Below are 24,425 nucleotides of genomic sequence, written 5' to 3'. Positions count from 1 at the left end.
GCGGATTTCCCTATTACGATCTGTGAAATTAACATGCCCCTTTCGGAAAAGGGGCCAGTGTAGACGAGCCCAGTAAGTCTCAGAGTACAACTCTCAAGTTTAAAATGTGTTTTTTATATTTAATATTTTAAATATTAAAATATTAATATTATTGCTAAATTCATAATTATTGTTTAAGATGACTTCACCTTTTCTCACTGCTTTTCAGAGAAGAGTAAAAAACATTATAAGCAGAATGTTTTTCTTTTAAGTAGCTACAGTTTAATACTGGGTCTGTGATGAAACTTTGTCAGTATTAGGTGGACCTGCGTTCAGAGTTGGCTGGCTAATGACCCTCTGAATTAGTAGGACCTGAGTGCTGGGGTTAGAACAATTAAGACAAGTAAAATTTTGGAGTTTAAGTACATAGATAGTTTTGGCTTTTATCCCCCGTGGCAGAGTCCCTGCTCAGGCCCTTTGGTCTGGGACACCTTCCGGTCCATGAGTCAGCCAGAGATGCTTCTGCAGTCAGCCTTGCTTTTATTGTTAGTTCCCACCACCTTCTATATACAAAGATTACAGTCAATTCAGCCAGCTCCTCTGTCTGCCTGGGAACGCACTCACACTCAGCTTCAGCCACACACAGGCTCCTTCCTCTTCCTTTTCCCCTCCTGGCTTCCTTCGTCTGCCTTATATAGCCCTCTCCCGGTAAGGCCCACAGTGGGTTCTAATAGCCCGTCAGGCCTGGGCTTGCTCAATAGGGTTGCCAGCTGTCCGGTGTTGACTCGGAAAGTCTGGTATTTTCGCCTCCTTTACGGTAAAAAAATTTAGAAAATACCGGTCACCTAAAATATCTGCTATTTTCTGATTACTTTCCCCCTCCCCTGGCCAGGAGGCGAAAATCCCAGGTGCTTACTGGGTTCTGCAGGGGAGCTGTCCAGCCCAGAGCAGGGAGACAAGATGGCGAGCAGCGCCGGCAGCCTGTTAGGGTCAAAAAGACTCAAAAGTATTTCTTAAAGGGGCCATGCTGTTTTTTTTATATTTTAATTTTTTTTTTTTTTTTTTTTTTTTGCTTAACAACTCTCGGGGTCCTTCTCCCCCACCCCAACAACTTTGGTCCCCCCCCCTTTTTTTTCTCAACAGAATTTTTTCACCTGTGTTTTTTTGGGGGGGGGTGTGGGGGGAGGTTGTTTGGTATTTTTAGTTAAACCATCTGGCGACCGTATTGCTCAGCTGTTTCCCCTCACCTTCTTTAGCCAGGCTATAGTGGCAGAGCTCTGGCCCCCTTATATTTTTATAGTTAAGATGTAAAAGTTAAGACCATTAGAAAGTTAACCAAGAATTTGCATGACTTTCTTTTGGCGTTTTTGGGTTAAACAGAAATCATTATAGACAAGAGTTTAGCAACTATTTACAACTTCTGTTCTTGTGTTACAGGGAATCTGGAAACATCAAAGCTGGATTAGAACATCTGGTAAGTTCTAATTTTCTCTTGAACATTTGCATCATCTTTGATATCTGCATTCCAAATGAACACTTTTGAATGAGCTGTGAATACCTTGAATTGAGAAAGTCAACCATTTCCCAGAGGGTCAGCTTACTGTTATGTGAAGGCACTTACATTTTCATTTATCTTATCATTTCAAGGGAATTTTAATTTTTTTTAAATTACTTTTTTTCATGTAGAGATGAAATAAAATGGACTACAATCCTTGGATTGATGATTGCCTTAATTATAAACAAAAATTGTTTGGTGTTGTTTTTTTTTTTGGCATATCCTGATCTAAAAACAACAAACTTGTGTTTTTTTTAAATCAAATATTGCATGCATAAATATGATATGTTTTAGTAATTTGAAGTATTTGAAAGAAGAGCACAGCTTTGGGTTTTTTTTTCCTGCTGGCTTTTCCTTATGAATAATGTATTGGTTTAAATTCCATTCAGTGCTACAATATAAAATAATAGATATGCAAAATATTTTTTGGTTTAAGTAAACATATTCAAACCACAAGTGAAAGGAAGACATACTTAGCAGTTGATCAAACTAATCAGTTGATCAAAACTGAAAATGTGGTATTATTACAAGTGCAAAATTCATCAAGATTAGTATATTAATGTCAGTGATCATCAGAAGACTAAGCATTTACTCTAAATGGATCATTTTAAGTCATGGGCTAGGTGATGGCTACATCCAAATGTTCAATGGTACACACTCTTTTCTAAATATAGTGTGAGAACTTTTGAGATTGAAGTCTTCATTTATGTATACAGAAATTGATTTATACTGTTGTACATGACACACACAAGATGTGATTATCACTGCCCAGTTCAAGTAATTTTTAGCACTTGCTAATCATTGCCACATATATTCTAACATTCTTGAAAGTAGCTATCCATTTAGGAAAGTATGAGTTTTGTAGAAGCTTATGTACCAAGCTCTTCCTATGTCTTTCCAGGAGAACAGAGGACATAGACTATGTATGGCTCAGTTGCCAACTTTCTTTCCTTTTAGTGGAATGACAAGAGCTCCATCTCTACTTGTATTCTGAATCTACGCATAACTGAACCAGTTGGTTATGTCTAAATATTACAGTAGTTGAGACATGTATCTTGCATGCTAGTTTGAACCTCTTATATTTTAAAAATGCTTCACTCCTTTAATGTTCTCAAGTTGCTGTAATCTAGTGGGTTCAGAGACCACTTCTAATGCATTATAAAGATGCTGTTGTCCTGACAGATGATTGTCTGGTACTTTTTTCTAAATTGGGGGAAGAATATGATAGCTGAAGATGCTGGTATAATTTATAATGTCACCTCAAACTGTAAGGGTAAGCAGGGAGAGGCTAAATGGTTTTCAAGGAGCCTCTGAAACTAGCATTGTACTACAACTTTCTAAACTTCTGTATCCTTTTCAGGAGATGGATTTGCCTTGTGTAGCCCAAGTTTCATCTCATTTAACAACTTGATTACAAACTAAATATAAAATACAAAAATGCCATAACATACTATTACTGAAAAATGACTTATTTTCTCATTTTTACCATATAATTATAGAGTAAATCAATTGGAATATAAATATTATACTTACATTACAGTGTATAGTATATAGAGCTGTATAAACAAGTCATTATGTCTCTGAAATATTAGTTTGTGTTGACTTCTCTAGTTTTTATATACCGTATATACTCGAGTATAAGTCGACCCGAATATAAGCCGAGGCACCTAATTTTATCGCAAAAAACTGGGGAAAAGTATTGACTCGAGTATAAGCCTAGGGTAGGAAATGAGGCAGCTACTGGTAAATGTAAAAAATGAAGGTAGATACCAATAAAATTACATGAATATTTATTTCAAAGAAAAACAATAACCTAGCTCTGTAAGGGGAAAAGGGGGTCAACAAAAACAATATGGTTCTGCAGGCACAGCCATAGCTCAGCCCCCACGTCTCGGGGGGGGGGGGCTGTGAGAGACCAGAGCCGGGCATCGATGGGCCAATGAGCCAGCGGGGGGGGGGGGGGGGGCTGTGCGAGACCCGGGCCAGGCGTCGATGGGCCAATGAGCCAGCGGGGGGGGGGGGGGGGGGGGATCCAGGCTCCCTGCCCGCCCGCCCTCGGTTCGGGACCCACTGGAGCCTCCCGGGCAGTGGCGCTGGCCCTGGGCGCAGCAGAGCTCCCGCCGCCTGGCGGCGCCGCGGGCCGGTTACCGCCGCTCCCTGGGCCCGGCAGCTGCATTGATGCGCACCTGGTATGGGGCCTCCCTGTAGCCGGGAGGCCGGGGCCGCCGCTGCCGCCGGGGGGTTTGCGGTTGTTCCCGGCGCCCTGGGCCGTCTGCTGCTGCTGCTGCTTGAGGGACATGGCGAAGGGGCCGGGGCCTGCTGCACTCGCTCGCTGCGCAGGAGCCGCCGCCTCGGCCGGTTGCTCCCAAACAGTGTGAGCCGAGCTGAGCCGGGCCGGGTAGGGGAGGGAGGGGGAGCGCGCGGGCAGCGGGGCGCGGAGGGATCCGGCAGGGGGAGGGGAGGGGCGCTGCGTACCTGCCCGCCCAGCCCTGCCCGCTGCCTGACAGCGCCCCGCCGGGGGGCCGCGCCCCGTCCCACGGCCCCGGCAGCCCGCCCGGGAGCGCTCGGGGGCCCGGCTCCGCTCCGTTCCGCGGCCGGGAGCGCCTCCGCGGCCGGACTCTTTACGGGAAGTCGGAAGGGTCTGAGCGGGGAAGCGGTAGGTGAAGGGGCGGCCGGGGAGCGAGGGGACAGGGGGGCTGAGAGGGTAAGGAGGGCAGGGGCCGGAAGGGCCAGGAGGGCAGGGGCAGGGGCTCGGGGGCCGGAGCTCCGGGCTCACGCATCTAGACCCGGCCGGCGGCAGAGACGCGCTGAGCCCGCCCGCGAGCAGGAGGCTGACTCGAGTATAAGCCGAGGGGGGCATTTTTCAGCACAAAAACTGTGCTGAAAACTCGGCTTATACTCGAGTATATACGGTAGCTTGTTGTAAAGGATAATCACTGGAAAGATAATCTCTGGAAGCTCTAATCACCAAAAAAATCATTGGTATAAATTCTCACCATACCTTTGAAATAAAAACCTGTTTTCATATCATAAATTTATTTTTTGTGCTTCTGAAAAGAAATTGACAGAAGCCTCCATACTTGATTAGGAACTCTGCTAATTATTTTGGGAAAACAGCTATTGTACATGTGTGTGCAAATATAGAAACTGATTTTGCAAGATATATAGAGATTTGGGTTATATATAGAGTAAGGATGTTAAGAAGCGGGTAATTGACTGTGTAGTTGATACAATTTGTATTGACTTCATGATTAGTCAATAAGGGGAGGCGCTCCGTCCCGGCTCACACTGGATCCAGGAGTTATGCCCGCTACAGCTCTGCAGTTTAAATGTAGTAGGAACTAAGAACTCAGACTCTGCCTCTCCTCCCTTCCTCTCTCGCTTCCCTCCTTCCACATGTACTGCGGAGATGGTGCTTGGGGGAACCAGCTTTTAAACTGGCTCCACCTCTCTGTCTCTGCTAAAGCGGGTGCAAAGTGAATAGTTGAGTAGTCACTCGACTGGTTGATTACATCCCTAGCATAGAGAGCAATATTCACACTGAAAAGGGCTTTACATCATAAAAATACTGTCAGGAAACTTCATGCAAACCAATTTACTTGACCTCCAACAGATTGTAGGCACATTTTTAAGAAAAAAAAGTCATTTGATTATAGCAAGGGCCCTACCAAATTCACAATCCATTTTATTCAGTTTCATTATTTAAAAACATATTAAATAAATAACAGGAATTAAAAAAATTATAAATTTCATGATTTCAGCTATTTAAATGTGAAATTTCATGGAGTTATAATTTAGGGATCCTGACCCAAAAAGGAGTTGTGTGGTGGTTGCAGAGTTATTGTAGTGGGTGTTGCAGAACTGCTATCTTTACTGCTGTGATGCTGCTGGTGGTAGCAGTGTTGTGCTGCCTTCCAAACTAGGCAGCTGGAGAATAGCCATCACTGTCTCACCACTCATCTCTGAAATAAACGGTACAAATTTAAGGATGGCATGGTATGGTATTGCCATTCTTATTTCTGTGTTACTACTGTCAGGGTGCTGCCTTCTGAGCTGAGCTCCTGGTCGACAGCCATTTCACTCTAGCCCCCTAGCTCTGAAGGTAGCACAGAAATGAGGGTGGCAGCACCACAACACCCTCTAAAATAACCTTGTGCTACCCTCCATCTCCTTCAATTTCTTCTTGGGTCAGGACCCCCAATTCAAGAAACACACCAGTCTTCCCCATGAAATCTATAGCGCAGGGTTTCCCAACTTGTGGGTTGGGACCCAAATATGGGTCACCATTACATTTCTAAAGAGTTGCCACGTGTCTCCCCAGGTGGCTCTGCTCCCTCTCCTCCTCCCCAGTTTTGAATTGCTTTGGGTCACCAAGTCTTCCTGAATTGCCAAAATGGGTCCCCGTCTGGAAAAGGTTGGGAACTGCTGCTATAGAGGAAGCACACACAAGACTAAATTTCATGGTCCATGATGCATTTTTCATGGCTCTGAATTTGGTAGGGTCCTTATTATAGCAAACTCACCCTTTTTTAATTCCAAATTTAACTTCCAGAGACCTCTATGGGAATCACTGCCCATATTTTTTAAGAAAACACCTGACACTGAAAAGAGAAGAAAGTATTTTGCATTGATTAGATAGATACTGTTTATCCCTTGACTTTCACAAATGAAATGACACCATGATAGTGTAATCTTCACTCTTCCTTTAAATGTGCATTTCTTTAAACCATATGCTTTTCACCCCCTTATTCATATGGTTGCAACCTATTTAGGTGTTTCCATGTATTTCTGTGGTGAGTACCTTGCTGTTATCTAACCTTTAGCTGTGCAGCTGACTGAATTATGTAAATTTGTTTCCGAGAAATATGTAAAAATATTATAGGTAATTATTTGAAAATATTTTCTAATTTAAAACGAGCAGTTATGAATTGAAGAAAAGTAATATTTTTGAGTTTTCACTCACACATCTGTTGTTTATTTCTGTGGTATGATGTTTTGAGGTGCAAGCTCTATTCAAATTAAAGATGACCCTCCAAGTCATCGTCTTAGAGAGCTTGACAGAAATATTGCCTGCATCCTCATGGGAAATGCCCTCCAATGTGCTTGCCACTACAGGGTTAGGAGTGCCCAGAATTACTTCTAAAGTCTGAAGAATTTTGCTTAATGGAATTTTTAAAAAATGGGAAAATTTATAAACATACCTTTTTTAATTAAGAAAATTAGTGATTCATAGTAAACTTATTTAAAACATTGCAATTGTTTATAAATTATTTTTTGATAGTTCGAAGTACAAAATTAAATAGGTTGTAGAAACTTCTAAATAGAAAGTGAGTAAATGATGATTGTGACTATTGTCCTATTTTCTAATAGTTATGCTAGAAAAGAAACACAGAGCCATATGAGTGTTGGGGTTTTCAACTGAAAGATCCTGTTTGTGCCTTTGATATCATTTCAGAGTGATGATCCACTTGTTCTTATGGTCAAGCAACACAGTCTGACTGTTTTAAGTGTTGATATGCACCTTGTCATTAATAGCTTGTTTAGCCCATTAATAGCAGTAGGGGTAGCTTACGCGAGTATACTTATTACTTGCCACCCATGTAGCAACTCTTGTTGTATACTAATCAGTAACTAGCAATGGGGTGATAAGTTCTTCCCAGTCTGGCAAAATAGATTTGTGCATGGCTATGAAAATAAAATTGTTCACAATTTATATTTATAGTCGAATACACTATGATCTGTATACTCCAAGAGTCCCTAAATCAGGAACACCCATGGTACAGACTCTGGCAGGCAGAGGCAGAAGCAGCTCTGTTTGCTGCCTCTCCTACTTCCTTCTAGCTGGGGGTACAGCAGTGATGCACTCTGTCAGTGGTGGGGTGCAGTGCTTGGGAGCAGTAGGGGACACGGAGCACCAGGGAAGCAACCTACCCCATCCCCCTTACTCCTTCCCTCCCTCAGCAAAAATCTTTAATCACAAACCCTGTTTCCCAGGGTTGTTAGATTAAAGAGGTTCATGTGTACTATGTGATAACTCAATTCTACCACTGAATTGTAGTTTCCAGATTAAAATTGTTTAATTGTAGCTTTTTGCTCAGGGATGTTTTGCCCTTAACTTACCTTTTTTTCTAACTCAGCGCTATTGCTGACTCTGAACGTGTGACTCTTATTATGTGAGTGGGCACCATCTTGTGTTTCTTTCATGGGAGGTGTGGAGGCATATGCACACCCCATTCCATAATGGGGAGGACAGTGGGTGTGTGTGGACACCACTGTTAAGTCTGTTGGGTGGTCTTAGGCCTCTCAACCCCCTATGTCCAGAGTCTAGGTGAAGGCAGTAGCATCAGAGTCCAGGTCAATGGGGCCTGTCAGCCCAAATCAGTTAAGGCAACCCCTCAGAACAGAGCAGCATGGTCTTACAGCTAGAGTCAGTATAACGGCCCTTCAATAAGGGCTGCCTGGCCTTACATCCAGAACAAATGTAAAGGCCCTTTGATACAGGGCAGAGCAGCCTAATAACCAGTACCAAAGGTGCTATCAACAGGGAGGCTAGCGGACCGGATAAGGGAGCACTGGCCCACCTGACTCCACTTGCCCTAACTCAGTGCTCTGGCAGTGGCAGACCAGTTCACCACTGGCTCAGTGGGTAATGTGTTTCTGTGGTGTAGTGGTTATCACCTTTGCCTAACATGCAAAAGGTCTCTGGTTCAAAGCCAGGCAGAAACACAGGGTCTTCTCTTGTGGAGGGAGAGAGGGATAGCTCAGTGGTTTGAGTATTGGCCTGCTAAATCCAGGGTTGTGAGTTCAATCCTTGTGGAGGCCATTTAGGGATTTGGGGCAAAAATTCATCAGGGGTGGTACTTGGTCCTGCTGTGAAGGCAGGGGATTGGACTCAATGACCTTTCAAGGTCCCTTCCAGTTCTAGGAGATTCACAATCTCCATTAATTTAAAATGTAATTTAAAAAACATTAACATTTAATTTAATTTAATTTTAATCCCACTGAAACAAGCTGAGCTCACTTGAATGGGAGATATCACTACCTCACTCTCCTTCAGTCACTTCCTACAGGTTGAACCTCTCTAGTCTAGCACTCTCTGGTCTGGCAACATCCAGATGTCCACTTATCATAGGTGTTGTCAAGTTTCCTGAAGTCCCATAAAGTTTGTTTATAGCCACCAGTTCTGACTCTGTGTCCTGTGCTGTTGTTTAGTTATAATTTACCCGTAAATGTCTTCTAAGAGCTCAGTAAGCAGTGGAACTGTTGTCAGTACTGCTAGGCAATAGTAATTTTCCATGGTTCAGCAAATTCTATGTTTTGGCACTGGTCAGGTCTTGAGGTTGCCAGACTAGAGAGGTTCAACCTATACTATACTTTCTGGTGTGATAGTTCATGAAACCTTGGGATCTCCAGGTTCCTCAATGCAGGTTGCTCCCTGAGGCTTAGTTAGCCACAGAGACTTATTTTTATCCTCAGTGTCTCCAGCTTCCATAGGCAGAGTGGGTCTGTGTCCAGTTCTCAGATGGAGCTTCCACCACAGGACTCTCCAGCATCCATCCCAGACTGAGCCAAGTTGCTTCCTTTTATACTGGCCAAGCACTTTGAGCATACCCAATAAGGATGGGGGAGTGGGACTTCTCTGAGCACAGGGTGAGGTATGTACACCACATCACAGGAGGGAATCTAGGTAGCTGCTTTTAAAAGTTTTATTTTCATTTCAAATTAATTATAAAGTCTGGATCATCCTTAAACTGAAGAGAAGCCTTCCGATTTGGAAACTGCTAAAGTTACAGCCTGCTTTCTTCTTCCTAGAAATTTATGTCAATAGGATCCTAAAACATTAGTATGTCATTGGCATGTCTCATTGGATGGCAGTATAGGAGGCAGTATATGAGATCTGTAGGATGTATTAATCTATCTGAAAAAAAACCCCCAGATTCTCTAGATATCTGATAGGATCAAATGAATTAAGTTTCATCGGATTTACAAAAATATAATAATCACACTTGGAGTAATGTATTTATTTTTGATTAACTAAATTTATTGGATGTATGGAAAGACTTCGCTTTAGACTAGTCTAGTAAGGGGCATAACGTTGTCCAGTATTAGTGTGCATCATTTTACATCATCACAATCATATTCACAGCAATACTTGGACACAATAGGATATTTGTACAAGGAAAATTAATTTTACCTCTGGATTTTCTTGGTTTGTATAAACTTGATCCTCTCCAAAGAACATCTGTGCTGTTAATTATTCAATACATGAAACTCTTCTTCTCTTGTGGTCTGATCTAAAGTCCACTGAATTCAGTGGTAGGCTTTCCATTGGTTGAATCAGCTTTAATTCAGACTATTGATGATGATAGAACCAATATCCTAGAATGAGTAAATGAATTGCTAACTCTCTAATCATCTGTAAAATGGAGATCTAACTACTTGTGTTAACTATCAATCAGTTGCCACTCTTCACGTGAATAATGATGTTAGTTCTAGCACCCTGACTAAATTCTGTACTAACCAATTATATTCTGGTAGCTTGAATTCTCCTTCAGTTGAATAAGATCAGAGCTTTTTGAAAATTTCCTGTTGTAATTGTTTTAAGAGAATACTGGGTTTTTGATTAAATCTTTTGTGAGAAATTTCTGTTTTTTTTCAGAAAAAAAGAGAACTTTTTATTGGAAAAAGAGAGTACATAAAACTTGAGAAAATCTACTTAGAAATGCTACTGCTGCTGTGCTTTATGGGAGTTGTAGTTTGAGTGTCTCATTTTGCTCATTCTCTTCTGGATACTGCGTTCCCTGGCCGGAGAACATCTTTCAAGATGCATCAGACTTCAGTCTCAGAAAAAGGTAGAAGCGCGATGAATCATGGGAGATGTAGTCTGGCCTGGAAATTCAGACTTTAGAGGAGAATTAGTACATGGGAGAGTCAAACTACAACCCTCTGAAACTCTGGGATGGTATTTTTAACTAAAAATTTCCAGTTTTAGGTAAATAATTTGAGCCAGAAAGTTAAAATTTTTTATGGGGGTGGAAGGATGAAGCCAAGTTTTCAGAGTTGCTCTGTATGGTATTCATTTCATTTTATAAACTAGTAAAGAGTTGTGTTGTGCACACAATATGACAGTACTAAAAATATTGAGAATTTCTGAACATTATAAATGACAGTTTCTTAACTCAAAGTATTGCATCCAACTTTGGAGGAATTCTTTAGAACTTCTTCCAAGAGATAAGTGGAACTGATTACAACTAGAAATTAATAGTAGCTCAAGTACAAGTACAGATCAGAAATATATATTTAGTTCTTTAATGGCATCTAGTTTCACAAAGTTAAAAACACTTATGTGCTATAATTCAAGAAGTATGTTGGTAAATTGGAGAGGATTCAGAGAAGAACCATGAGAAAGATTAAAGGATTAGAAAACATACCTTATAGTGGCAGTCAGGGATATAAATTTATCTTAACAAAGGAAAGGTCAAGGGATGACTAAATTACACTCTATAAATATCTGCACAGGAAACAAATATTTTAAAATGGTGCCTTCAACCTGAAAAAGTGAAACACAATACTATGGCTAGAAGTTGAAGCTAGACAAACTCAGATTAGTAGTAAGGTGTACATTTTTAATGATGAGAGTAGTGATGTTAAATTCTCAGGAATAAACTTTCTGAGAATATTCTTGAGAATGTTGTTGAGAATATTCTGCAATGCGAGAATTTTTGAGAATTTTCTCTTAAATACTCATTAAATAGTTTTTAAAGAATTTTACTATTTATGATAATGTCTTTCTTTAATAAAACTTCAAGAATCATGAAAGTTTTCAATTGTTAAAATGAAAATTCGGGAAAGTAAAGAAAAAAAAGACAGAGTTTTAAATTACTAGAACTTTTATTACAAATCTTCTGTTGCAAGATACAAATACTTTTAACTTTTTGGATTGAATACAAGTCTAATCAGAATCTGCACTTTCTAAATCTGACCCATATATTTATATCTCTTCTTCTTCCTCATGCATATCCTCTTCTTCGACTTCTTCTTCTTTCTCTTCAGCATCATCAATTTCTTCTTCCTCATTTCTCTGGTTCTGTTTCCTTTTTTCTCGTGGGGATTTCACCGGAGCATCATTTGGGTTTTTAAGAAGCTTTATATTATGGGCTAAGAATGTCAGCTTGCCTGCCCTTTCTTGTGTTAACTTGTTTCTTTTTGCATTATGATTGATACTGTAATTACTGAAACTTCTTTCAGTTGCTACCGTTGGTGGTGGTATATTCAATATGTTGATCACTGCTTTTCCTAATTTTGATCCATAGCAAATACCTTTCCACCATGTTACTGCATCTACTGAGCCAGCTGATTTTGTTACATATGATTTTCCAAAAAAACCTTCTTTAGCGTGATACTCTGCAAGCTCTGCAATGACTTTTGCTGAGTGATCAGTGCCATACATTCTTGTGACTAATTTATTGATTAATTCAGTTCCTTGTATTCATTTCTAGTAAGGCACTCACCATTGAATTTTGGATCTAGAATATTTGCAGCATAGTGGATGTCTTTTAGAGCCATATCTTTCTTTTTTCAAAACTTTTCATCACTTCCTGTTTTTCTTGTTTGGTAAGAGGCTACTTCCCAAAAGTCCAATAAAAATGATTGCTTAATTCCAAGAAACATTCAGGAACTTTGCTCATTTTTGGCTGGTCAGATTCAAGCAGCATAATCCATTTAACAACAGGACTTATCAGTGCATGCAATTTTTGGACCCGTACCCAAAATACATCTTCATCCAGGATTGAATTCCTGGTACGTTTGCTCAGTTTAGTCTGTAAATCTTCATGGACATCAAGGCATTTTAAGACTTTTTTTATTTCAATAAGCTTTTCAAACAATAAGAAATGGAACCCCACCTAGTTTTAACCGGCAATTGAAGTAAACAAATTTGATTTTTCTCTTTTTGAAATGCAGTAAAATGAGCTTGTAAAACTTGTGATTTGTTAATTTCCTTCTCAATAGTTTTACAGGTAGCTTTAGGTTCTTCTTCTGGGATGTCCCCGCGGGTGCTCCACTATGGGTGCTGGGCTTGCCCCGGCGCCTCAGACGGAAGCTTGTCATGAGCAGTGTTCAGCCGGACCACGCATGTGCCGCGGGATCGCGGCTTTTGCGCTCTTTTCTGTTCCGCAGTCCGGCCCCCCTCCAGTTCCTCGTCACTGCCTCAGGCTATAGACGCTTGGAACCGCGCTCCTTACCTCACAGAACTAGACTGCTTCTAGTTCTCCTTTGTATGTAAAATTCCCCTTTTCCTGCCTTTCCCTTCTCTTTCTCCTAAAAAAAAAAAAAGAGAGGAAGGACAAAGAAAGAACTATCGGGAGTAAGAACGGAAACTGCTCTTACCTCCCGCCTCTCAGCTGTTCTCCTGTCAACTCCACTGTATATAGTTGCGTTCACCTTTAGAAAAAAAAAAAAAAGAGAGAGACTGTAAAGATAAAAGGCACAAAGATAGGGCAGAGTCAGTACCAGGCTATCAGCTTTGAACAACTACCTGCTAAAGAAAGAAAGAAAAAGAGGGAGGGAAGGAGGGGCCGGCCGAAAACATGCGTCTCCTGCCGGGAGGCAATGCCAGCCTCGGACGGCCATGCAGAGTGTATCCGTTGCCTGGGGGAGTCTCACATCCCCCAGAAGTGTCACCATTGTTCAAGGCTCACCTCCAGGGCCAGGAAAGATAGGGAGAGGCGCCTTCGCATGCTCCTCCTTGACACAGCCCTGCAACCGCAGCAATCTGACTCTAATCAGCAGCCACACAAACGCCGGGCTTCCTCCCCCACTACGGGACTTCAAGAGAAAGCGAGTCTGTCCCCAGCGAGATCCCTGCCAGCTGCCTTTAATGGCAGGGAGAACCAGGTAGACACACCCGGGACGTCTGGCATTGTAAAGCCACGTCCCCCTGCCTCGGTGGCTTTGAAACCTAAGTGGCCACGGGAGCCTTTCCAAACGTTGGCTCCCCAGGCAGCACCAGTTCAGCTACTTCTCCTTCCTCCGGCACAGAGCGCTGAGCCAGCGCCGAGAGCAGCCTCGGACCCGACCACCACGGCACCGGCCCTGACACTGGCCCCGGCACCATCTCTGAGTCACCGCACGGTGCCGGACTACACGGTGCTGACCCGTTCCGCTGCCGGCGCGGTACCTATCGCTCCTGCCCTTCCGCATCATGAGCAGAGTGATCCAGTGGCTAGCGCTTCAGCACATGCCGCAACTCAACCACCCCGGAGCCCTGCTGCTCTCCGTTCTCCACGCCGCCGCAGCTGCTCTCACTCCCACTTCCTCTCCCCGGCACCGTCCTCTCCTCTGCCGGCACTCTGATGCCCACGCCGGTCTTCTCACCGGTATGGATCTCCTCATGCCTCCTCAAGACTGCCTTCCCCGTTTCTGGCTGCTGCATCTCCTCATCGCAGGCATTACTACAGACATCTCTCTGCCTCTCCTGCTTCCTCCAGGGCATCACACCTCCGCTCCTGTTCGCCCTGCTCCCCGTACCATTATCGGTATTGCAGCCGCTCTAGCTTCCATGATGACTGTTCACCACGGCATGACACATACCATCGCGACGCCCGCTAAGCCCGACATTCTCGTAGCAGGTATTCTTGCCGATGACGATCCGCCTTTGACTACGCTTCACGCAGGCGCTCTCCAACCCCGGCTCCCCTTACTCCTCCGCACCATGCACCATCACCATCTCACCACTCATCAGAGTCGGAACGTACTCCCTTCGTGCACCAAACTTTGGGGTCTTCCATCCCAGATTCATCTCCTCCAGAGGATGCAGTGACCCCCGGCGACAGCTCTCCACCAGACGACCTCCGTCAGTTCCAAGAATTGTTTAAGCGAATAGCTATCACACAAGAGATCCCATTGCAAGAACTCAAAGATAAGCAACACAAGCTTTTCAGGAATCTCCAACCGCGGCATAGCTCACGCCTGGCTATGCCTCTGGACGAAGGCATCCTGGAACTGGCTGAAGAAGTGTGGCATGATCCAGCGTCGGCTATTCCGACCAACAAAAGAGCCGACAAATATTTCGTGCCACCAAAGGGCATGGAATTCCTCTTGGCCCATCCACAGGCTAACTCCTTAGTAGTCAACGCAGCTCAACAGAGGTCTAGAGCCCCTCATCTCAAACACCAGGGCTCTGATAGGGACGTAAAGAGACTTGACCTCCTGGGCAGGAAGGTATACACTTCAGCGACTTTACTCCTCAGAATCGCCAATTACTCGGCGCATCTCCCCAATCATACCTTTGATACGTTTTCACGCCTCACTCCCCTCATGGATCATCTCCCTGATTCAAAAAAATCGATCCTGAGATCAGTAGTCCAGGAGGGCTACACATCAGCGAGAATGTCCCTCCAAATAGCCATGGATGTCACTGATACTGCTGCTCGCTTCGCTGCTACTGCCATTGTTATGCGCAGAGCTTCTTTCCTTCAAGCAGTGGGAGTTCCGAAGGAACTACAGGCCAAAGTCAAGGACTTTCCCTTTGACAAGGATAAGCTCTTTGCAGAGACCACAGACCCAATCTTACACTCCTCTAAAGACTCTCGAACAACCTTGTGAACTCTGGGGATGTATATCCCCCCCCCTTTAAGAGACGTCGGTACTCACCATATCAGCGCAGATATGACTACTCCTACGTTAGACACCAGTGGCAACAACAGCACCAACAACAGAGGCCTTTTGACAACCAATGCTCTCGCCAGAGGCCTCAGCGACGCCGAAACCCAACCGGCAGAACGAACATGCCTCCCAACAGCAAGCAACAGGTTTGATGCATTGGTCGAGGGCGAGCAAACAGTCACAGGCAGCATCACAAATTGTACAACCCAGCTATTCCACCACCGTCTAAGACCCTTTCTACATCAATGGGCAAAAATCACCACGGACAAATGGGTCCTCGAGATTGTTCAGTTTGGCTATCCTATCCCCTTCATAGCCATCTCACCAACCACCCCTCCCACCCCGTCCCTCTTCAGGGACCCCTCTCACGAGACCCTCCTCCGACTAGAAGTCGACCGCCTTCTCTCTCTAGGTGCTATAGAGCCAGTTCCAAAGGACTTCAGGAACAGGGGCTTTTACTTACATTATTTCCTCACCCAGAAAAGGTCCGGAGGTTGGCGCCCTATCCTAGACCTCCGTCGTCTGAACAAATATCTCAGGAAACAAGGATTAAAAATGACGACTTTAGCTGCCATAATCCTTCTCTTAAATCCACAGGACTGGTTTGCTGCCCTCGACCTCCAGGATGCCTATTTCCACGTCCCTATCCACCCTGCTCACGGGAGGTTCTTGCGCTTTGTCGTGGCAGAGGACCATTTTCAATACAAGGTCCTTCCCTTCGGACTATCCTCAGCCCCCAGGGTGTTTTCAAAGGTCCTATCCGTGGTCACGGCCTTTCTCCGACGCCAAGGGGTACTCATCTTCCTTTATCTGGACGATTGCCTGCTCAAGGGCCCTTCTGCACACGAGGCCTCCCACATGGTTCACCTCATGAGGCAAGTCTTTCAATCGCTCAGACTCCTCCTCAATGAGCAAAAGTCCGTTTTGCACCCCACTCAGAACATCGAGTTCATTGGAGCCTGCCTGGACTCACTTGCCGGCAGAGCGTTCCTACCCTTACAGAGTTTTCAAGCCATCCAAGACCTCATTTGCACCATCACTGTGAGCCCTACCGTTCCACTCATCACATGCCTCAGACTCATGGGCCACATGGCCGCCACAACGTACGTGGTGAAATACGCCAGACTACATCTGCGTGCCCTTCAGTACTGGCTGACTCTCGTATACCACCACACCAGATACGATCTCCACAGGCCGGTAACACCGCCACCTGGCATTCTCCAATCACTCCTATCGTGGACCAGTCACACAAACCTGCTGTCAGGTGTACCATTTCATCCGCAGGAGCCTCTCCACCAAATCACAACAGATGCCTCCCTACTAGGCTGGGGGGCCCACATGGGCTCCCTTTCGGTACAAGGCCAATGGTCCCCACAAGAAGCAAGGCTACACATAAACCTCCTAGAGCTACGTGCTATTTTCAATGCATGCAAATCCTTCCTCATCTACATTCGGAACACCACGTGAGGATACTTACAGACAACATCACAGCCATGTATTACGTAAATCGCCAGGGCAGCGCTCGCTCCCGTTCGCTATGCACGGAAGCCATCTGCTTTTGGAACTGGTGCATTCGCCACGGGGTAACTCCTATGGCATCTTACTTACCTGGCACCACAAACGTGAGGGCAGATTTCCTGAGCAGACATTTCCATGTGAAACACGAATGGGAAATGCACAACGGCATGTTACGCGAGATCTCCCTACGCTGGGCTCCCTTTCGGTACAAGGCCAATGGCTCCTAACTGCCTGACTCCATTCGAATCTCTGTGCTCCGTTCCAGTCCAACACGTCCTAGTACACAGTAGGCAACAAACCACGAGAAAAACTTACCTTCACAAATGGCACTGATACTCCTCCTGGTGTACCTCGAACCACCACGATCTGACACGCCTGTCGATTCCCTCTGCACTGGACTACGCACTGCACCTAAAGAACAAGGGTCTCGCGTTAGCCTCCATCAGGGTTCACCTCGCAGCAATATCAGCATTCACATCACCGATAGATGGCGTTTCTATCTTCGCCCATCCTACGACTAAAAGATTTCTCAAGGGCCTTATCAACATGGACCCACCGCACAACCCACTTCCACCTGTGTGGAGCCTGGACGTAGTACTCGACGCCCTAATGAGGCCGCCGTTCGAGCCTCTGGCGACTGTATCCTTACAATTCCTCACTCTGAAAACGATTTTCCTGCTCGTCATACCATATGCACGCAGAGTTAGCGAGCTTTCCGCCATGATGGCCACACCACCATATACAATTTTCCGTAAGGATGGAGTAGTCTTGAGATTACATCCAAGGTTCATACCCAAAATTGGTTCCCATTTCCATGTTAACGAACCAGTCATCTTGCCAACCTTTTTCCCTAAGCCCCATGCCTCACTGGGAGAAGCGGCCCTACACTCCTTGGTCATCCGCAGGGCCTTAGCATTCTACATAGATAGCACTAAATCTTTCAGGCTTACGGACCATTTATTCGTCTCCTTGGCACACAGGTCAAAGGGTCAACGCCTATCTTCCCAAAGAATTTCCAGTCTCGTAACCTCATGCATAGTGCAGTCGTACTCAACAAAAGGCTTACCCCTTCCGTCCCAACCATGTGCTCACTCCACTAGAGCCATGGCCACATCTACAGCGTTTCATAGAGGGGTATCTCTGAAGGACATCTGCAGAACGGCAACTTGGTCCTCTCATGAGACTTTCGCTAAGCACTATTCTATTTCTCTACTCTCTCACTCAGATGGGGCAGTGGCGACTGCGGTACTCTCCACGGCGGATAAATAGGGACTCCTTGCCCTCCTTCCATTTTGACGACTACTGCTACTCAGTCACCCATAGTGGAGCACCCGCAGGGACATCCCCAAAGAAGAAAGCGAAGTTACTCATCTCCGGTGCAGTAACTGTCGTTCTTCGAGGTGGTGTCTCCGCGGGTGCTCCACTACTCTCCCTCCTCCCCGCTTCGGGGTCCCCTCTCTCTCTCTCTCTCTCTCTCTCTCTGCTCTTGCCTCTTACAGACTCCGAGGCAGTTCTGAGGAACTGGCGGGGGGCCGGACCGCGCGACAGAAAAGAGCGCGAAAGCCGTGAGCCCGCGGCACATGCGTGGTCTGGCCGAACACTGCTTATGACAAGCTTCCGTCTGTGGCGCCGGGGCAAGCCCAGCACCCATAGTGGAGCCTCCGCGGGGACACCACCTCGAAGAACGACAGTTACTGCACCGGAGGTGAGTAACTTCGCTTTCTTGAACGGATTTTAAGTTACTGATGTCACCAGTTAACAATTTTAGTGTATGAGCAGCACAAGTTTACATAGCAATGTGATTGTATTTTTCGTTATCAGTGACAATGGCACCACAATTTTCAATGCCTATTTCTGTCATTATTTCTTCCATACGGAATGCCATATACTCAGCAGTATGGCGTTCAACATCAGTTGCCACTGTCTTGTAAAACACTGGTCAGGGTGTTGATATAATAAAATTTATCAGATTGTCAGCCGACGGTCAGGGCAGTGTGTGTGTGTATGTTTCCGAGAAAAGGTTCAACGTCCGTGTGTTTACGGGACTGGGGTCCCGTCGCAGAGGGTGGCCAGCAGGCCAACAGACACCCCGTTATATAGCAAGAGCTTATTACACCTTAGATTTTAGCTGCTAGAACACAGGGGTTCCTTCGCAGTGGGCAGCCTAGGAAAGGCTGAAAAGGTGCCCCAACGGATCTTGTCACCTGGGAGTGACACAGATCCAAACGCCCAAGCTCTTCCTATGTCTGTCCCTTTATGACCGGCTGAAGTTTTTTTAAATTGTGCTTGGTTTTATTACAGCAACTGAAGGAGTCAGGTTAAAGCTTAAACAGTTACAGGTTTATTAAAGAAGCTTATAAATCATATGGTTACAATGGCTATTACTTTATTTCTTAAATGCTAGCAAATATATATATATATATATATATATAGGTCTTTAAAACGATTACAGGAAAAAGGTAAAGATAGAAAATAGAAATAATGGTACCAAGTGACAGCTTAATGTTTAAAGAGCTCTAACACTATGTATATATATACTTAAACAAAGGACCACATCCAGGTACAATTTTTACCCCTTTCTGTGCCTCTCGACTCCAGCGTGTCAGGCCAGGGCCGGTCTCTCAATTCCTAGGAAAGACGAATACGAGGTGGGCGTCCCCTCTGGAACCTCGGGAGATCACACACCTAACCCGACCAGCAGATAGATGGTAGATTGACACTCAGAGAAAATGTGCTGCTGGACCCATCTTTATACCCCTGCGGGCCCGTATCCTCTTTCTTATCTAAGAGGCCAAATTGTACTGGTCCGTTTTGTGGCACCAGTTTTTACAAGCAAGTTTCAAATTAATTTACACTTGCAAGAGAGATAACTAAATTGTGAGTACTAGACATTTTTTTTACTGGGCGAGAAATTCCTCCCACCGCGGGCGGCTGTGTGTTCGTATCAATATGGGTTTGAGTCAAGGGCACTCCTTGGCAGCCTCTTGGTTAGCAATTGGCATATCTCTGTTTACAGCCATTCACGGTCACACAGCCTGGGCCTTCTGCTCTGTGTGTCCCGGATGCTCCAGGCAAGCAAAAATGGATGTTACAAGGGGGGTTCCTGTCTGGTTACACAGATTCATTTATTCGGTTGCTCCCAGCATCACACTGTAGTGCAAGAGAAGAGGCTTCAGCAATTTTTGTTTTAATAAGAGCATCAACACGTTGATATTCAGCTTCCAAAAGTTTGTTAGAAAGTGTGTACCTGGATGGCATCTTGTAAGATGGTCTTAATTTTTGCATGAAAGTAAGCCAATCTTCGTTTTCAACCAGTGAAAGAGGTGATCCCAGTGAGAATATAGCTTGTGCAAAAAATGCGTCCAAAACTTTTTCAGTTTCATTCATAGAATCAAAGTAGCAACTTATAGAGTGAGACCTCTTAGAGAGTGAACTAGATGTGGAAAGTGGTGATGTAAATTCACTAGCACTATCACAGTGTTCTGTAGATGTTGATGCAGTTGATGGTTGAGGTGATCTGCTTTTGGACTCTGAGAATTTTGTTGCCTTTTCCTTGATGTAAGCAGGAGTCTTCAAACAATTGGAAATATGCTTTCTCATCGTTGTCGCATTTCTGATGTATTCAGCCTTGCATATAACACTTTGTCTTTAACTGTTTTATGAAATAAATAATCCCGCACATCACTTTTAGGCTTAGTTCTTCTTTTCATACTGATGAAAACACAATTACATCTTTTACAAAAGAGAATACGTGTTATTGCCGCTTTATATAATTTTTGTGATGCTTCCAGAAAGTTCCATAACAGTCAGGATTCCTGACTCATAAATGTTCTAGAAAGTTCCATAACATTCTGGAACGTTCTATAACGTTCTCAAACTATCTTGAATGATCAAGAAAGCTCTTTAACATTCAGGGTGTTCTAAAAGTTGAATACAATATATTATTTCAAGAGGAAATGAAAAATTAGAAAATTCTCAAATTCTTGAGAAATAATCTTTTGGAGAATATTCTCAGAAAATTCTCGTTCTCGGAGAATATTCTCACTGTACATCACTAGATGAGAGTAATTAACCACTGGAACAATTTACCAAGGGCTATGTTAGATTTTCCATCAGACAACTTTTAAATCAAGATTGGATGTTTACTATTAGGTACTCTAGGAATAATTTTGGGGAAGTTACGTACCCTGTGCTATACTGGAGACCAGACTGCATGATTGCATGTTTTCAGGCCTTCAAATCTATGAATCTATTAATACTATATGTTACATTTAGCTGGATTTCAGCACTTAGATCCCTGTGTGGCACTGTATTTAAGGTAAAGTTTGTAAAGTTTTTTCGGGATGAAAAGTTCTTTATACGTGTAAAATAAAAGGTTAAAGTGCTATTTCAGATTGATGTTATGTGAAACCAGGGAGAGAGTACTAGAATTTGATAAAAATCTCTAGATATGATATTCTCATACTTTTCATTATCTGACACAAGTTTAGAACAGCAAAATAGACATCAAGGAAGCCAGAGCGTGATCAGAATATTTTGGTGTGATGTGAAGGGCATTTGGCGCAATGTACTTTTGCAGGGAAGGAAACAGTAGCACAGGAAATCAAGTTAGGGTGGTAAATGAGCATGAATTCATTCATTTTTAGAAATATTTCTGGATAACTAAAAACTACCAAATTTATGAAGAACATTGGGTATTACGAAATTCTGGTAATATCATAACCCATATAAACTTGGTTCTTGTGGGTTATTATGTCACCAAAACTCGCTGGAGTATTTATTTCCTTGTAAATTTCTATTATTAATGACTCCCACTTTGTTTGGATACAGTTTATGAATTTTTACATACTAGGTGGTTTTGCTTACATATGTTGTTTAAAAAAGGTTAGTTTACCATTTGATACAGTAAACACTGAAGTCTTCAACTAGCTTTCTTCACTTATTCACTTTTTCTTTAAGACTTTTAAGTGATTCCTGTTGGAGAGATTGGTGTCAAAATACATGCACTATTAACTTCTTCCTAACAGGATTTTTATGGTACTTTAAAAAAAAAAAAAAAAAAAAAAAAAAGGAAGACTACTTGTTTGGTTTGGTGTGTAAGAAAGTTGAACAGATACGAACATAATACTCTGGTGTGATCCTTTTATATAATTGCCTTAAATTACATCTAATAAACCATCTTGTTAGTCTTTAAAGTGCTACATAGTCCTGTATTTTGCTTAAATTACAATTGATTCTAAACAGTAATTCTTATGTGCCTTTTAGTTCTGAAAATTTTACAGTGGATTTGTACTATGTAGATTGTGTTGCACATAAGTAGTCATGTAGACACATGCTACTTATAGTTTTTGGGCTGAATTCAGCTCTTGAACCTGTTTATGTAGTTTCCATTAAAATCAGTTGTAGCGTGCGTGTGCAACTGAGGGCAGTACTGTTATCTCTAGACACAATAACACCCACAAGTCTGTAGCAGGAAAAAAAAAAGGAAAAAGAGCCTGTCCTTAATTGAAAATAGATATTGAAATTATGGTGTATAAATCCTAAAAGTCAACATTAGATATAGAGGAAACAAAATTTTAATTAGAAATATTTTTAAAGTTTAAAAAATATGTATATGTAATATAGTGTTCTCCTCATATGTAGCATGTGAATGATTGGTTCAGGATAATCTTAATAACTTGAAGAATGTAGCCATCCTAAACTCTTGCTAATAAAAGATTTAATACCATACCACACCACAATACCATGACTATAAATAATTATTCCTGATTAAAATATACACACATGTCCAAATATGAAGCCTGGATATGCTTTTTCAATCAGTTTCAATTTTGAAGACTCATAGTTTTTAAAAAATGTGAATTTTGAATGTGTACATGGGAGTTGGGGGTCTTTTTGTCTTCAAAGTAGCCAATGCACAAGAGTGTTCTTGAGATTATTTACCAAACGATTGTTGAAGTATAATTTGAATCCTTTTTCAAAATACAGGGACATAAAAGTATTGAATTCTTCACTAAAATTCCATAGAGTTCTTTTAAAATTATCTAAACTAAAAAAAAAACAAAAACAAAAAAAACCCCTTCATTTTTGTATAAATAACTCTTCTTTTCTCCAATGTTAAGGTAATATAAAGTTTTATTTTCATTATGAAGTGACTGAAATAGAGGTATGGTTGCTATTGCACTTAATTGCTGTTACAGGGCTGATCCAAGGTCGATTTAAATCAATAGTAGTCTTTTCATTAATATTTCACCATATATTGATGTTTGGGGACTTGCTTTCTTTCCCCCCCATCTTAGCTGTTGGATAAGAAACTCTTTTTCCTTCTTTCCCTTGTCCTGCAAGAAAGCCAGCTTCAGGGGTCATACTTGGGGCAAGCAGCCTCTGAGATTTACTTCCCATCCTGGCTTCAGAATAGGAACATACTTTGTGGAGGAAAAAGAGTCTGTAGGTCACTTCTTGTCATCCACCAGACAAAGTTGTCTTTCAGTATAAAGAACTTTTTCTAGGGGCTTCTCTCCCACACTAAGGGTATGCCTACACTTGACCCCTTTTTCAACAGAGGGATGCAAATGAAGACATTTGAAATTGCAAATGAAGCTGGTATTTAAATATCCCATGCTTCATTTGCATTTCGCATTATGGCGCTATTTCGAAATATCGCTATTTCAAAATAACAGACAGTTAAGACGCAGTTATTTCAAGAGAAAACCCTTCTGTCTACATAACCCTTATTCCTCATACAATGAGGTTTACTAGTTATTTCAAGAGAAGGGTTTTCTCTCAAAGTAACCGTGTCTTAACAGCCTCTGTTGTTTTGAAATAGCGCCATAATGCAAATATGCAAATGAAGTGCAGGATATTTAAATTTGCAATTTCAAATATATTTATTTGCATCCCTCTCTTGAAAGATGGTGCGAGTGTAGACATACTGTAATGGTCTCAAAAGCCAGCAGGTGAAGCTAGTCTTTCCCCACCATGTCATTCTCACTCTCAGGGTATGTCTAGACTACATGGCACCGTCAACGGAGCCATGTAGATGAGTTTACTAGACATAGGAAAATGAAGCAGTGATTTAAATAATCGCTGCTTCATTTATATCAAAATGGGCACCATGCTGTGCCGATCAGCTGTTTGGCGGCACAGCAGGGCAGTCTGGACGTGCCGCGGTCGACAAGGAAAGCCTTTGTCGACCGCTTCGGTATGCCTCGTGAAATGGCTTCCCTTGTCGACTGTGGTGCACTCAGACTGCCCCACTGTGCCGGCAAACAGCTGATTAGTACAGCGTGGTGGCCATTTTTATATAAATGAAGCGGCAATTATTTAAATCGCCGCTTCATTTTCCTATGTCTATTAAACTCATCTACATGGCTCTGTCGACAGAGCCATGTAGTCTAGACATACCTTCAGAAATTGGCTTGGACATACAGGAGGGCTGGTTCAACTTTCTGAAATGGAGGTGTCTGTCTGGTTCTATACTCTTATTACCGTTATTGGTGAGCAAGATATAGGGACAGAATATGAGACTTTTGTTGCTCATTGTAAGCTTGCTGCTGCTGCTTCTGCTGGTCTCTTCCTACTCAGTCCTTTTTTTAGTTAGTACATTGGCTTCAATGGGCTTTGGCTTCGGTCCATAGTAAGTCATCAGCAACTGCAAGATGAGTGGCTAACAATATTATTCAACTAAAATTTATTTGGCTTCACATTT

The 24,425-nt window shown here is 43.0% G+C and overlaps 1 protein-coding gene across 1 annotated transcript in view; it reads left to right on the top strand.

Moving 5' to 3' along the window:
• Window positions 1-24,425, top strand: part of RSRC1 (arginine and serine rich coiled-coil 1) — a 362,617-nt gene that overhangs the window by 138,141 nt on the left and 200,051 nt on the right. Inside the window, exon 5 of the mRNA XM_075937794.2 lies at window positions 1,417-1,453. Coding sequence (XP_075793909.1) covers window positions 1,417-1,453 — 37 coding nt within the window. The remainder of the gene's footprint in view (window positions 1-1,416; window positions 1,454-24,425) is intronic.

The sequence above is a fragment of the Pelodiscus sinensis genome, chromosome 10, assembly GCF_052426305.1.
Source record: "Pelodiscus sinensis isolate ZL-2025 chromosome 10, ASM5242630v1, whole genome shotgun sequence".
Lineage (NCBI taxonomy): Eukaryota > Metazoa > Chordata > Testudines > Trionychidae > Pelodiscus > Pelodiscus sinensis.
The sequence above is the reverse complement of the archived record's forward strand: the minus strand, read 5'-3'. Positions and strand labels throughout refer to the sequence as shown.